General features: G+C 43.5%; 1 protein-coding gene across 2 annotated transcripts in view; it reads right to left on the bottom strand.

Moving 5' to 3' along the window:
* UST (uronyl 2-sulfotransferase) overlaps nt 1-16,149 on the bottom strand; it is a 331,118-nt gene that overhangs the window by 79,286 nt on the left and 235,683 nt on the right. For both annotated transcript variants that reach the window (XM_034990976.1, XM_034990975.1), the window contains exons 6-7: nt 6,234-6,331; nt 4,135-4,292 (exon numbers count right to left, since the gene is read on the bottom strand). In XM_034990976.1, coding sequence (XP_034846867.1) covers nt 4,135-4,292; nt 6,234-6,331 — 256 coding nt within the window. The remainder of the gene's footprint in view (nt 1-4,134; nt 4,293-6,233; nt 6,332-16,149) is intronic.

The raw sequence follows: 16,149 nt of genomic DNA, 5'->3' as shown, positions 1-16,149 counted from the left end.
AGTTAGTATATAAGTCATTTGTTTGGAATTACACATTTTTCCTTTGTAATAGTTGGTGGTGAGAGTCTCAAGGCAGCCCACAAAAGTCTAGTAAATTCCCTACTGTGGCACCAATGTTTACATTTGTAATGGAAAAAAGTTGAAAATGAATACTAATGTAACGCTGGTAATGGAAAGTATTTTAAGATACAAGGGGAAAGAGTTGGACACATGAGCTTTCAAGTCTCCAGAAAGGAGAAAGGTTAATGGGGGTTAACGTTAGGTCATACAGTTCCAATGTCTAGATGCTAGGTGGCGCTACTGAACTATAACAGCTGGGTGATTTGCTCAGCCAGGGGACACTCATTTAAGGACTGTTCCTATCACAGATATTCACATGTTCTCGGTCTTTAATTAATTTACTTACTTATTTTGGTTTCTAACACCACTGTGATTTTAGCTCCTACAGAAATTATGACTAAGAAAAACATTGGTGGGTCACAGCGTGTCAGTTTTTAAGAACAAAGGAGAAAAAGCATTCACGAACGCAATACTCATGGCTTCAGGAACAGGTGATTTCCGCCCCTTACTTCCACATTTTGGTGGGTGACTATGGATCAGCCGCTCCACTTCTCTGGACCGGCTCCAGTTTCTCATTTTGAAAAGGTAAGTAATGAGCCAATATAATCAAGATTAATAAATCAACAAATCAGACTGTGTAGGCTGAACAAGAGAGGTCAGCTCCTCTTACCCAGTATACCTGTCTGGGGCTCGGTTCTCCCTAATTCAAACTCAAGCCAAGGCTGGGTGGCGTTTACTGAGTGCTCTCTCCGGGGTACTCGCCTCCACATCAACAACTACCCTCCCCTGGCTGGTGAGAAACATCTGAGCATATTCTCTTGGTTATTCACATGCCAAAACTCATTTTTTTTTTAATTTTCCTCTTGAGTACTTACTAGTATAAATTTCTTTTGAGATATGCTAAATGGGTCTCCATAGACCGCATACATTAATACAAAATATTTTTTTTTAATTCCTAAAAATTAAGTTTCTCAAACATTCTTGGTAGGTGACAAATTTACTTGTCAGCATACTTTCCTGTAAGAAATGAACAAGGTAGGGGCAAAGAGTCAAACTATTATGTAGGGAGGTTATTAACTTCCTTATGCGGTAGGTTATGGAAACAAGCAGTACTATCTGGAAGGAATTAAGGAATATCATTCCTATCTAGAATAAGCAAAAACCCATTTGACTACCAGACCTTACTATTTTTACTAGCTCCCCAAACAGTCACTGCTGCTAGTGCTTTCTCTTCGGTAATGAGACGGGTCTAAATACGTTTTGTATTGCTGGAGGGGGCTTACTAAAAATCAGCACGCACCTACATTTTTCAAAACAACAGGACAAGCACCAAAGAAAAAAATGGCCAGTGAAGTGTCTGCACCTCAATCCAGCTCTGTGGCCGGTTAATCTACAATGATTTAAGGGTCTCTAGATCCCTCGGTGTCTAAGATTTTCAGTTTTTCTTCCCTCTGTTCTCTAGGCTCTTCAGCTATAAAATTCTTCAATAAAGGACAAGAGCAATGATTTCCAGGCTCTGTAATCCGAGAATTTAGACTAAACGTGCTGACGAGGCAGCTCTGGTATGAATTCACTCAAGGGACTTGCTTTCACCTGGCTGACCCCAATGTGCTGGCCACGAGAACCTACTACAGGTTCCTCGGTTTCATCAAGGCTAAATCGTATTGAGAAGTGGGCCAGGAGGATGCGCTCCTCTCCTGTTCCCTGGCCCAGGGAATATGGCGATCCTTGAGACAGAGCAGCTGTGGGACTGCTTGGCCTTTAGCGTCACCACAGAAGAATCTCTCCAGAAGATGCCCAAAAGACCACAGAGCATGGTGGAAAGCCGTGAGCAGTCACTCAAGGGTTCGATTTGCTGTATGCACACTGTGATGCTGGGGTGGTGGGATTCCAAGTAAGTGGCGACCAGCTCCACTCAGGCCCTGAATTCAGAGTTCTCCTGCTGAGTGTAGCCCCAGGCCAGAGTTCTGAAGACTCCCTCCATGCCCATGAATGACCCCCTTTGTGACTTCACTGTTGGAATGGAGGGGGTGATAAGGGGCAGCCGGGGGGGGGGCAGGTGTACCTGGAGGGTGGGTGCCGTGGGCAGTATAGACATATTTCACTACCTTAACCACGGATACCACTGGGCTGTGTGAACTGGTCATGTGCCGATTCTGGCCTTATAGAAATCTTTCATCCCGCCACACAGGAGTACCAGACAACCCTTACCCTCTCCAAGGCAGCAAGCCTCAGGGGATTTAATATACCGCTATGCCAAACTCAAAAGGACAAAAATCTTGAAATTATAGGTGGAAAGATCACGGCTAACGTCAAAAGAGCTAACAGTAACTCAGTTTTCAGAAATACGTTCTACTTTAACTAACATGCTTATAGATCATGGGACCAAGGCCCAATTTCTGAGAAGTCACGTAGCTAATATGGAGAAAATAGCTGAGAAGTCAAGATGGTAGATTCTGACAACAGCAGGTAAGTGGGCTCCTTGGGCTAAGGTTTTGATTTGTGGTTTATTTGTATTTAAGAAGAACAAAGATAAAAGTACCCTCACCCAAGTTCTCGGGGCTACACCCCAGATGCCGACTTCCCACGTACTGGGCTCTGGCACCCATGAACGACAGCAGTTCCTGGTCTGAGGACGGACGATGTGTGTGATGTAGAGTCACCAAAACTCTTCTCAAATGTGGGGACAAGAGGGCATTCATTTGTTTTGACAACTACGTGTCTGCAGGATCTCGCTCACCTTTCATCTCACACTGCGTATCCCACACATGCGTGCGCACCCACACATGCTCTACAATACAACGCAGAAGAGTGGAAATAACAATGAATGATCTAAGCCTGGTCTTCAAAAAGGTCTAATTTAGAGTAACACCCCACCTTGCACAAAGACTCCAGTTTATGTTATCTTCCGGAGCTAAAAATGGGTCACAGCACGGCTCTTGAAATTCTTTAAATTTGCCACTGTCGAAGGGGCCAAGGAAGGCCTGGTTTCAAAAAGTGACCGCGGTTTCTTCTGCTTCTAGCTATTCACACCCCATTTCCTGTTGAGGGGACACACCCGCAGGGCACGCGTGAAGGGCTGCGGTCATGGTCCTGCATGCAGGTGTGTCGGAATGTATCTCTGAATGACAGAGCTGAGAGACCCGGGCAGCACCCACCCGCCAGCCATGTTCCTCCTGCAAACCCCCGGGGGTGGCCACCTCAGGTAACAGGATCCAGGGCTGCTCCAGGCAAAGCCGAGTTCACGTGGGCATCGCTACGTGCCAACGACGCGGGTGTGGCATGGGGTCCCTGCCCGGCGGAGGACCGGGAGGCAGCAGGGCTGCGTTTGGGGGACCTTTCGATCTGCTCCTCAGTTCTACAAAGCGCAAGGCCACCTCCCATTTCAGGACGACAAGACAAAACAACAGAGAGACCGGTGAATAAGTATGCAAGGCTTGTGGTGGCAGCAGCAGATTAAGGAGAAGAGGAAATGAACGATGTTGTTTGACCTTCAGGATCAAGTAATGATGAGAACAATAAATGATGGATTTCTGAAAGTAATTATATTTCTATGGGCAACCTCTGCGATTGCCCTGCTGCATTCCATTTCTTGCTTCTATTTGGAAACCACTCCATTTATTAGAGTAAAATCATAATTGCATTTTCAATTTGCCCCTCTATTCTATTGCCAAAATTTTATACGCCAGAGTGCTTTGGCAAATGGAAGTAGGGCCCAGAAAGGGTATTAAGCTGTGGTTCCTTCACATTCCTGTTTCCATCAGTGGACTCCCAACATGTACACGTCTGTTCGCTGGCGCATTCTGGCAACACGCTCAGGACAAGGTCCATGCAGATGTTGCCAGTTGCACTTTCCAAAGGGAGAAATGGAACCATCGGGGCTTTCAAACATGGCAAGTTTAGGTTGGGACCCGAAGCTCCAGTTTTTGGCATCGATAGCTCGTGATTCTACCCTTCCTCTGCAAGCCAGCGGCAACCTCTCTTCATGAACAGATTTCCCTCCTTTATTGGCCCGAGTCCCGTTCAAGGTGAGTAACCCTCAAAACGCCAAAGAGCCTCTACAAAGGGAGTTACCTGGGTCTTTGTAGATACTGAGCACACCCTTGAAGTAATGAGGTAAAAATCTTTCCAGTAAAAGCAGCACATCTTCTAACTCTTCGAGAATCCCCACAAGCAGGAAGTTTTCATTCACGTTCAGTTTTGCTCTTTCAAGGGCCCACTCACCAGGCTCCCTTTATGGATATAAAAATAATTTTTCAATTAGAGATTCATTTTCAAAATGTGGCAACAACATGCTGAAAAGGTATCTCTTCTACCCACCCACCGCCGTTTGATTGAGTCCAAATCCCATTTCCTTCAAGGACCAGGCCTGATGTGGCCACCTCCAGGGGTCTTCCCGTTGCCACTAGCCTTTCCCCCCTTCTGACCTCTACCATGTTCACAGGTTGGCACTGCCTCGCCCAGGGCCTCAGGGGGCCTGGCCGAAATATTTGTTAGAAGGAAGATACAGACACAGGCAGTAAGGTCCTATAAACGCTAATCAAGGGGCCATTAGAATGGCTTTTTAATAGAAGGAGCAAACCAATAAAGCGAGGGGTTTTGAAATCATGAAACGTACTGATACGGTATTTCTATCGAAATCAAAATAGGTATCAGGTCATGTTTGCTCATCTTATTCTTTTTTAAAGAGTTTAAAGACAATTTTTTTTTTCTTAAATTACAGAAGGAAAACAGCCTAATCTCATTTGCAAGGCAGAGCTCCGAGCTAACAGCATTTACGTTAGTGGGAAAGGACAGGAGTCACAGGAGCTGGGCTCCAGGCCTGGCAGGCATCCATCATCCAAGGGAATTGGGGCAAGCCTACCCAGCTCGAGTAATTGTCAAGGTGGAGCGGGGGATGTTGTGAAACAGTTTTGGAAATCATCATGTGTGTACCAGGATAAGGCACCACGAGTGCTCTCCCCAAGATTAGGAAGTATATAATTTAAGAAAATACTTGAGGGAGTTAGAATCATGCTTCTCCGAATAAATATCTTCACTGTGACAGAAAGTCATCTGGCCCCAGATCTTCCCAGTGTCTGAAGCATTGACTGTGCACCAGGAGACATTTATACAGGGGTGAGGGTTGGAGGGGGAGGCCTCCTGAACTCAGGAAGTTTATGATAAAGCAGAAAACTGACACTTCTAGTCCTAGAATCCGGACCATAAACAAAGTCCTGTGTTATGGTAAACTCAGCAAAGCAACAACAACAACAACGCCCATGGTAATTAAGCAGTGATCAGAGTGCGAACAGAAAAGACAAGGGATGAGCTGCCCTTCAGAAAGGGTTTCTTCCCTTGGTCTTTTCAGGAACACACTGACCTTCTCATCAATGTTCCCTCTGGGGGGGAAAATGTCACTTCTGGTAGAGGGTTTATTTTCCCCCACATGAAGATAATGTTCATTTTGCATTACTGCCATTTCTTCTCAAGGCTACATGTTTGTCTAGTACAATGGATTTAAATTGTAGCTAGACTAGACTCCCCAGAATTATCTGCGCCCCACTTCAGAGACTGTGATGAGGTGGAGGATCCCGGCAAGGGCCCCAGAGATGCTGATGCGGGAGGTGGGCAGCCCAACACTCTGAGAGCCTTACTATCTGAGGCAGTCATGTTCTACAGAAGGTCTTGCATCCAAGTAAGGCTGAGGGGCAATCACTAGAAAGTAATTTTTCTAAGTATGTCTCCTGAGAGAGACACTATTAACTTTCAGGGGTGAGCACCCGGTCTTTCAGACCCAATTAGATAGGGCACGTGGGCAAGAACAGTTGCAGATGGAGTAGAGACACTATGGAGGAGTAGGGTGGGTGCTCACCCCTGGTCTTTACTATCTCATGGGCTGAGCAGTGACAGCTATGAGTTCAGAATTTAAAAAAAGGGTTCAGTTGGCATTCCAGTTACACATCTTGATGGGGTGGTCCCAAGGCCTCTGTCAGACCTTAATCTGTTAATTTCATCATGTAGAGGGCACTCAGAGTCTCAAATGCAATCTTTAAAGATTAACAGTAAACATGACCTGAATTCCAGAAGGCCGAGAGACTAGGCATGCAAGAGATTCCCACACAGTGCCAATTGGTGGCTTTCCTGCCATCGTTCTCCACCATAGCATGCCACGAGTCTGTGTTAGTCTTTACCTGCATCTGGGATGCTGTCCACAAAAATATGGAATGATGTAAAATAATCTGGGGTTGGAACACTCAGGATAGTTTTCAAGAATGCACTCATTGATATCCTAGAAGAGAAAACACAGCAGCAAGATGTCTGGCTTTGTCAAATGCCATACAGGGTAAGTGAAATGGATACTTCAATTACATGGGCAAGCCTTGAGAGAATTCACAGATTTCATGAGAAAACTTTCTTGTTGCCTTTTTGCCTCTTGTTCCACTGGCCAGGTGCACATGTGGTCTGAGCATTTCCAGAAGTGCTTGCTCCGTTGAGTAAAGTGCATTGGTGCATTTCCCAGTGGCTGGAAGTCTTTAGCTAGATGACAAGCATCTTGACGGCACTTCTCCCCAGGGTACCCACTACCCACTGTATCCCAGAAGTTACCAGCCCACTGGGATGCGGTCGGCACTTAACAAATATTTGTTGAGTGAATGCCCTGTGGCTTAATTCTTCATTCATTCTGACTTAATCAGAGATCGCTGTACAGCTAACCCTACAGAAATATGTTTCCCTGTATATCTATACATCCAACAAAGAATAATACCTACAGCAGTTACATAAAGGACTTTATAGATTTTGGAGAGGCTGTAAAATGATTTCTAATGTCCTATTAGGTTGGAGAGTGACAGGATATTTGTATATACTCTCTCACTTTCAAAGGCAACACTTGAGATTTCCAGATTTTCTGCTTCTCTTCTGGGAGGTTGAAGATTGTGTCTCTGTTAGCATTACAAGAACTTACAAGGGCTTGGCGGGTGAGAAGAAAGGCTAAACATCAACTTTTATGAGGTGGGTCGTATTGGATACCCTAGAAAAGGCACGCCTGGTTCTTAAGTATTTCTAAGAAGTAACAATAACCCAATTTACAAATAAACCAAACAGCCATGGGATGTTTTTCCAGAGACAATACTGGCAAGGCAGGTCAAGAGAGGACAGAACTTGAAAACATGGTCACATTGTTGATGAAGTTTGAGTCAGTTGATGCCCTGTATCTGATATGATTGGGGTAGGTGGTTAGTTACTAAAAATTTTTTTGGTTCAAGTTGGGAATCAGAAAAATGTACCATAAACTTTTTTTTTTAACAACTCTTTCTTTCCCTCTCATACTTCTTTGGTTTATATACCAATTAAATAAATTACACAATTACAATAACAAATCCAACTGGAATAAACAGATTCAGCAACAAACACTCTAGGTAAGTACTGGGGTCTCCTGTGGGAAGCAGGGTTACACCACAGCTCCCAGAGAGGAATATACTAGAAGCAAATGGAGTACATCAGTCCATCCAGCCATGGGTTAAGTGAGGGGTGGTGAAGAACACTTCATTGTGTATGAAAATCCAGTAAAAATGCATGTTATTAGACCCAAAATCTCTTTCTAAGAAGAATTTGACACCGAGGTGTATATAGGTCGTCCTCAACTTATGATGGGGTTACCTCCTGACAAACCCTTTGGAAGTTAAAATATGTTAAGTTAAAAATGCATTGACCACACCTAACCTACTGAACATCGCAGGTTAGCCTAGTCTAGTTTAAACGTGCTCAGAATGCTGACGTTAGCCTGGGCAAAATCATCTAACACAAAGATTATTTTATAATAAAGTGTTAAGCATCTCACGTAATTTATCGAATACTGTACACAAAGTGAGAAACAGAAATGATTGCATGCGTGCAGAATGGTTGGACCCTCCTGATCATGGCTGACTCCTCACTGCTGTCCAGCATCACGAGGGAGGCTCCTCCTGCCTATCGCTAGCCCAGGGAAGAGATCCAAATTCAAAATTCCAAGTACAGTTTCTACTGAACGCATATCGCTTTTACATCACTCTAAAGTCAAAAAATCGTTAAGTTGGACCATCTTAAGTTGAGGACCATCTATATAAGGATATTCATTACTACAAGATTATTACAACAAAATATGACAGAATTTAAACGTTCACTGATGGGGGACTGATTCACTGAGAAGTTACGGTACATCCTACAGTGAAATCCTGGGCACCTGGGAAGGTTAAGGAGGATTTACACGTACTGTCCTGAAAGTGTCCGCCATGAATATTCAGATGAAAAAAAAAACTGATTACAGGACGATATGAAGATGTCGGACAATATGAAGATATACATATATGTTTGCATTAACACAAACATATCTAGAAGGATAAATACCAAGCTGTGGTTATTTCTGGCAGTAGATGTAAAAGGTGGGAATACATTGAACTTCAACTTTATTCAATTCTGAAATGTCATTTTTATTATAAATGTTTTATGTAAAATATCTTAAGTAAAAATTATTTTATATAAATGCTACTATTATTATGTGTATTTTACTTTTATCATCAGAAAAAAGGAGATTTGCGTGTCGTAGAAAAAATCAAGGCTTGTATGGGAGGATGACTGGGCTTTGCTGGAGGATGCTCTGATCTTCCTCACAGTCCGGGTGACCTCTGGCTGCTGACACCCCGGGGATCTAAGCCTTAGGTCAGAGGGACCCCATCTGAGGGAAGGAGCCAGGAGCTAGGTGAGCAGCAGAGCACAAGGGATCTCAGGCCAGGGCAGGGGTGATCAGAGGGAGAGGATCTGTCTGCTGAGGTGGAGATACCACACCAAAGGGCTTAAGTAAATTGGTATGGTTTAGGGGGTGTCAAGAGATGTGTCCAATACACAGTCCTTGCTTACCCTCCCCTGGGTGGTGCCACCACCCCACCCCAGAAACCTGCATTAACGGGAGGGGGGCGGGCAACAGAGCCTGCCAGAGCCGCCCAGAGACCCCACAGCGCCTCTCCAGAGCTCACGTTATGGTTTCCTCTGAATCAGAACTGTGTCATTATTTGTTTAGGTGGGAAGTCCATGAGAGCACAGACTGTCTGTTCGCAGTGTCTCCAGCACTCAGCACCCTGCCTGGAAAAAGCAGGGGTGCAATAAATATTCAGCGAATAAATGAACAAATGGCAGAAGGAAAAAGCCAAGATACACAGCCATGATTCTGTGCCCGGCGACCTTGGCCTGGAGCTTGCGGGAGTGGCCAGAGGACATCAGCTGGCGGGGGTGGGAGCAGGGAGGGCTGAGAAGGTGCATGGACCTATGAAGGTCATTTCCCTATTGGAATCCACAAATATCTCTACAAGGTCAATTTATGGGAAGACATACATTCCTAGTTTAAGAAGTGCCGTTAGCAATTTTTCTTTTCTTAGATCAAGGCATGTCCCAGGGGATCTCAGAGTTCCATTTGAGCCCATTAGAGGTTGATGAATGGTGTTGACCACAACCATCCTACGGAAATGCTATGGGAGGACATAAATAAAAGATGACTCAGGTGTAAGGTCAAAAGGAAGCAGAATGGGAGCCATGGAGACCCACACACTGAGCTGCCTGCAGCTTCGTCATAGTGATCAGTGACACTTCCCAGCAGCTCAAGGACGAGGGGCCTCAGGAAATTGCTTCTGGCCACTCACACCATCCACTCTTCTTCCTGGACCTGAGACCTGCAGCGAGTAGCCTTTAGTGTCCAGGGAAATTGCAAGGGACAGGTGTCAACCCAACTTTCACAGAGTGCCTTGCGCTGACAGGTGTCACTGATCCCCCGGGACCACTCCGGTTCTCCCTCCACTGATGGTTTTATTGTTGGCGTTAAGGCTTTGCTATCCTGCGTTGTTTCAGGCACCCTTTTACACTGGATTCTCTTAGTACATATACATATATATGTATATTTAAATGATTATGCAACCTCATTTTTTCTTTCCATGCAGTGCTTCTAAGATAACGTTCCTTTAAATAACAACTTTAACCCTTATTAAAGATTAAAAGTTTTGCTCTAGGATGGTCATATTCTCATGTTATTAGGGAAATGAGGCATCTCTATAAATGAACATTCCAGATAACTAAGAGAATCCTTTTAATTGCCAAAACTGCCAAAAAAAAACCTAGATCAATTTTGTTGAAATTTATTCTAAACTGTACTATTTTAAAAAGCATCCCCTTAGACACTCTAGGGTTTTTTGTATATGTGTGTGTGTGTGGGGGGGTTCATTTTCCACTTTGATCTTACAGGGAAATCATCTTTTATTGATTTGTTCCTGAACGTTTCACAGGATGGACTGTGATGAACGATTCTCACCTTCTGAGTGCCAAGGGGCCCTGTGGGCTCACAGGAAGGGCCGCTCATGACATCCAGACCCCAGAGTCACTCCTGACCCCTCTCTCAACCTGACTCCACGTCCACTCAATCGCCGGGTTCAGCTCTGGTTTCCTCATCTGCATCCTCTGACCTGTTCCACACCCCCGCCCCTGCTCAGTGCCTCTCCGGCTAGTTAGTATCTCTTCCTTCGGAGACTTCTCCCTGAATGCATTCTCCATGGCCTCAGGAATTGAGGGGAAATGCACATTCATCCATGTCACTCCCCTGGTTCAAAACCTTGAATGACTCTTACTCTCAATGCAGTGGAACTAGCAATCAGTTAGGGCACCTGTTAATAATGCTAATTCCCTGGCCCTACTTGCAGAGTGTTTGATACACTAGGCTTGTCTCAGATAAGGCTTGGAATCTGCACTTCAAAGAACCTCTGATAATTTTGAGAAGAGGTCACTCTCCATGAGCTGCCAACACTCTACCATTAGGTGATTCCATGCTTTCGCTCATCCATCTCCCTTGCCTGGCATCTCTCTCTGCCTCCTCCCAGGGTCCCAGCAGCAGGCCCATGTTTTGGAGCTGTTACTGGCCGGGTGAGTACCAGCACATGATAGTCCACCGAGCCCTGTCACTCAGGTCAAGGGAATGAAGGCAGCTTTGACCAAGGATCTCTTCCATCCTGGTGCTTCACTGCCAGCCACGTCTGGTAGGTGGGGTCGCTGGGACAGGCCTATGGTGCCTCCCCGCAGGGCACAGCCTCCCCATTGTTGTTGGAAAAGTCCCCGGAGCTGGGTCTGCTCCCAGCGAGCCCTGCCGGTGGCCAGAGGTCTGCTGTAAGTAGGACTCTGTAATAACACCCACAAACGGATTCCCATCTGCACCCAGTGCCACTTGGTGTCCCCAAGTGATCTTCCCCCTGACCCCTGGCAGGGACTCCTCCCTGTGTCACCACATGTTCCCTGCACACTTGAGCTTGTTCTAGAGATCAGACCCTGCCCTGGAGTCATGGGTACTCCCTCCCCACACTCCCAACCCTGCTTCCTCCTCCTCACCCCATATGGCCAGGCTCCCGCAGGCCTCTGAGACAGTAAGTTGCCTGTTTATTTTTGTGCACAGAGAGAACTCGACAAATGCTTCCTCTCCTGGTTCTAATTTTGGAAAGAGTGGAAGGATTGAAATCCCAGGTGGAGTTAGTCTTATCACAAAAGGTGAATTTAGAGACCATTCCTATTTTATTTATCCTTTTATATAAGACAACACCTTGTCTAAAAACTACTGAATTGAAAAAAGACTTGCTGGTGTTTTTATATAGTTCCCCGCCTATAACATCAGCTTTCTCTGTATGGCCTTGGAGTTTAGAAGACAGAATTTCTGATGCTTTTAGCAGCACAAACTTTGGGAAGCCACATGCAAAGCTCCCCAAATGAGGTAAAGGAGATTGGGGTTTTGGTCTCAGCTTGGCGATGAATTAGCCTGGTGTCTTTAGCTAAATCATGCTATCTTGAGCCTCAGTTTCCCCAATCTGCATAACACAGGGCAGAGCCATATAATCTCAGTCCATGAAACTGTATTGATGGGCCTGTTCCTCAAATTAGCTAACTTTTAAGAATAGTTTTGTAATCAGAAGATCTAGAAAAAGTGGTAATTTTTTTATTCGAAAATTTATGAGTTACTAAAAGGCTTTCATTCAGCATTTACGATCTAAACTCTTCACCTTTCAGGGAAGGTGGAGAGGGAAAAGCCCTGAGGTTGGTATCAAACAGACCTCTGTTCAAATCTAGACCGTACCATTTAGTAGCTGCGGAGTCTAGCCCATGTCTACCTCTTAGAGGCACAATGTACTCATCTGTAAAATGGGAACAATAATACCAAGCATCACTGATCCTTTCCTCAGATTGAAAATCATGTATGCAAATTATTTTTCCTGCCACCCAATTCCATCATCTTCAGCATCTCAATTCCTCTTTCCTTTAGGTTATATTTAAAAACATGATTACTAGTGATCGCCATAGTTTTAAAAATAGTGACATCAGCTAACTCATAGAGAAAACACAGAGGAAGGAAAACATGGAAATATGAAACATGCTATTTGTGGTGAGCCAAAATAACAAGATAATTTGATGGAAAAACAAAATGGTATTATGCAATTACTTCTCATGATAACTCATTCTACTCTGCACATCAAACAAGGTAATGATACTTTGACATAAAAAAGCTCTCTTTCAATGTGGATTGAACATCAATCTGGGAGCCAGTCTTCACACGCTAAGAACACAGACAGCAGGAAAAAGTTGAATGGTAAAGTAAAAGACACACTGAAGGATAGCTTGCTGTGCTGGAGGTGACTGCCAGTCCAACATGCCCGCGTTGTCAGTGGGACAGAGAAAAATTCCCGAGTGTCAGTCACCATGGTAGAAGTACCTGAATCCTTGCCCTGTAGACGGACTGCGGTAATCAGATTACAAACTTAATGGTTTAGTCAATTTGGAGAAATGGAACGGGTGTGGTCTAAGCCAACTTTTATTGCACCTTACATTCTTCCTTGTAAGCCTTTTTAAGCCTTATAAAGAAATCTGAACCAGAACCAGAAGAGTCAAGTAAGACTTTTTAGTGAGGCTTAATGGACTTGAAAGTGGCAGATGGCCAGATACCAATGTTCTCTCATTTCATGCTTATGCCAGGCATGAATTACTGATGACACACTCTTTCTAGTAGTGAAGGGAATTGTCCTTCAGAATCCTTCTCAACACAGCTATCTGGGACCAAGCAGAGTAGCACTTTGTTCCCCCTTGATCAGCAGAGTATGTGATATTGGATAGATAACATCTATGACATCTGTTTTGGTGGCTTTGTGGCCCTTTACACCAACACCTTCTGAGTCTGTCACTGTGTATCTGATTGCAGGATGGCAGACGAAGGAGTGTGGTGAGTATAAGGCTACAATTATTTTAGCTAATATTCTTATTCCCTGTGGGCTCTAGTCCAATGGAGCTCCTGAAACAGAAACACTTACAGACATAAGAGACAAAATATGTTTTGAAGTGCTTCCTTTGGACTCCCAGATTGTGAATTTCAAGTTTCTATTAAACTAAAGAAAAAGAAGTCACAGCTTTATCCTGAAAGGTTTTAAGATGAGGATAAATCCTTTATCTAGATCAGTTTTCATTTGATTTCAGTAGACCCTTTTTAATTCGCTGCAACAAAACTTACTGAGTACTCAAGATGACTTTCTGCAGGGTCCTGTACAGGCAGTAAGTGCTGCTTCCCAGAAATGTCTTTGCACTTCTTCTGCCTAAACACAGTGGTATTAAAACAAGGAACCATGGTCTTTGAGGTCAAGGAGTTTGGGTGCTTACCAGAGATACGGAGACCACAAACACTGTGATTTCATAAAGAGCTGAAAAATCTAGGGAGCCTTACCAAACAAAAATAGCAAAATTCAGACAAAGACTATCTGACAAAGACTTCTATTTTTATGGCAAAATATTTATCACGGTATTGTTTAAAAGATAAAAAATTATAAACTATTCAAATATAGAAATTAGGTAAGCTATAATATAACTAATTGTAAAATACTTGTAATCATTTAAATGTTTACAAAGCATACGTAACTATAAGAAAAATGTTTATGTGAGAAAATCAAAATATATATGCAATAGGATTACAACTCTGTTGATTCTTTAAAAAAAAAAGAATAACATGGGTGCCTGGGTGGTTCAGTCATTAAGCATCTGCCTTCGGCTCAGGTCATGATCCCAGGGTCCTGGGATCGAGCTCCGCATCAGGCTCCCTGCTCAGCGGGAAGCCTGCTTCTCCCTCTCCCACTCCCCCTGCTTGTGTTCCCTCTCTTGCTGTCTCTCTCTGTCAAAAAATAAATAAAATCTAAAATAAATAAATAAAAAATAAAAAAAGAATAACCCATATATATATTTTAAGGTTTATTGATTTATGAAAGAGAGAGAGAGATAGCACATGGGGAGGGGCAGAAGGAGAGGGAGAGAAGCAGACTGCTAAGCACGGAGGTTGATGTGGGGCTCAATATCATGACCTTGAGATCATGACCTAATGCTTAACCAACTGAGCCACCCAGGCACCCCAAGAAAACCTGTATTTAAAGACTACACTAGAAGAATGTAGACTAAAAAATTTTAACAGAGTTTGGGTTTGAGAGGGTGGAGCTATGTATTTCTCTTTTCTAGTCTTAAAATCTAATTTAAGGGCGCCTGGGTGGCTCAGATGGTTAAGCGTCTGCCTTCGGCTCGGGTCATGATCCCAGGGTCCTGGGATCGAGTCCCGCATTGGGCTCCCTGCTCCTTGGGAGCCTGCTTCTCTCTCTCTCTCTGTCTCTCATGAATAAATAAATAAAATCTTAAAAAAAAATCCAAAAAACTATTAAAATCTAATTTAACATACATGTGCTACTTGAAAAAAATTTTTAAATGTTTTGTCAAAGTAATACATGCCTATGTCAAAAATGTTATAAAAAAGTTTATAATGAAAAGTGACTATGTCTTACCACTCTCCGCCTCTCCTGTTGTACTTGCCAGAGGTAACAATACCATTTAACTAAATTTTATGTCTTAATACAGCTTAGTTTACTCCCTTGTTTTGCATGGACCACCTCCTCAAGTAACTTTTTGCTCTGCTGTTTTCTAGCTTACAGTGTTGCTGATAAGGAATTTGTTATCAGTAACATTCTCAATTCTTTGCAGCTGATGTGTGTGTTGGTGGGGGGAGGTGGGGGAGAGACAGCATGAGAATAAGCTTTAACATCTCTCTATCCTTGGTGTTCTGAAATTTCACTGTGGACCTAGTATTGTGCTGAACACTTAGTAGGGCCTTTTTAAAAAGTAGGCTCCATACCCAGCATGGAGCCCAATGTGGGGCTTGAACTCACAGCTCTTGAGATGAAGACCTGTAGTAGGGTCTTTTAATCTGGAGCTTCATGTTTTTCAGACTTGAGTTATTATTTTGCAGTATGTGAGTGTGTGTGGGTATAAATAATATTCTCTGCTTTTTTTCTCTATTCTGTACTTTTAGATTTCTTTGTAGTTGGATTTGGGACCTTGACTGATCCAATAAGTGACTCTTATCCTTTCATTTCTTCTTACTCTTTGTCTTTTGTTTTTCTTCAAAGAAATATCCTTTACTTTATCTTCCATGTCCTTCTATTGATTTTTTTGTCACAATGATCATATTTTAATGTCTAAGAATTCTCTTTTGATACACCCTGATTTTCTTTTTATGGCATTCTGCTCGTCTTATGGATGTAGTATTTTCTCGAATCTCTCTGAGGAAACAAAGTAGAGCTCTCTTTTAAAACTTTTCTTTTTCCTGAAATTTCTGTTTCCTTTGGGGTTATAGTTTTTGCTTGCTTATCTTAGCTCCTCTCTTTTAAGGTGTAGCCTTTTCTAAAATATCTATGGAGCTTTGCTTGTCCATGCATATTTAATAATGAGTCAGTAAAAACTTATGGAGAACTGTGCTTGACATTGGTAGGATTTATCAATCAGTGGGCAAAATCCTCATTTTGCTGAGGATTACTTAATTGTCAGATGGGTCATGGGAGAGTCTTTTCTCTGGGGACATTCACATTTCTGGGGACACGTTTCACCTGGGACACAGTTGCTGGACTTTCCCAGGTGGGAATGGGTAAAGGGTTACTCTTCCACATGGAGATCTCCAGTCAATCCCTGTTGTCTGCCTCTTGCCTTATAGCCACCCTCCATTGTGTCTGGCATTTCCATACACGTCCCCAAGGG

This window comes from Mirounga leonina, unplaced genomic scaffold (assembly GCF_011800145.1).
Source record: "Mirounga leonina isolate KUSES-001 unplaced genomic scaffold, KU_Mleo_1.0 Mir_53, whole genome shotgun sequence".
NCBI lineage: Eukaryota > Metazoa > Chordata > Mammalia > Carnivora > Phocidae > Mirounga > Mirounga leonina.
The sequence above is the reverse complement of the archived record's forward strand: the minus strand, read 5'-3'. Positions and strand labels throughout refer to the sequence as shown.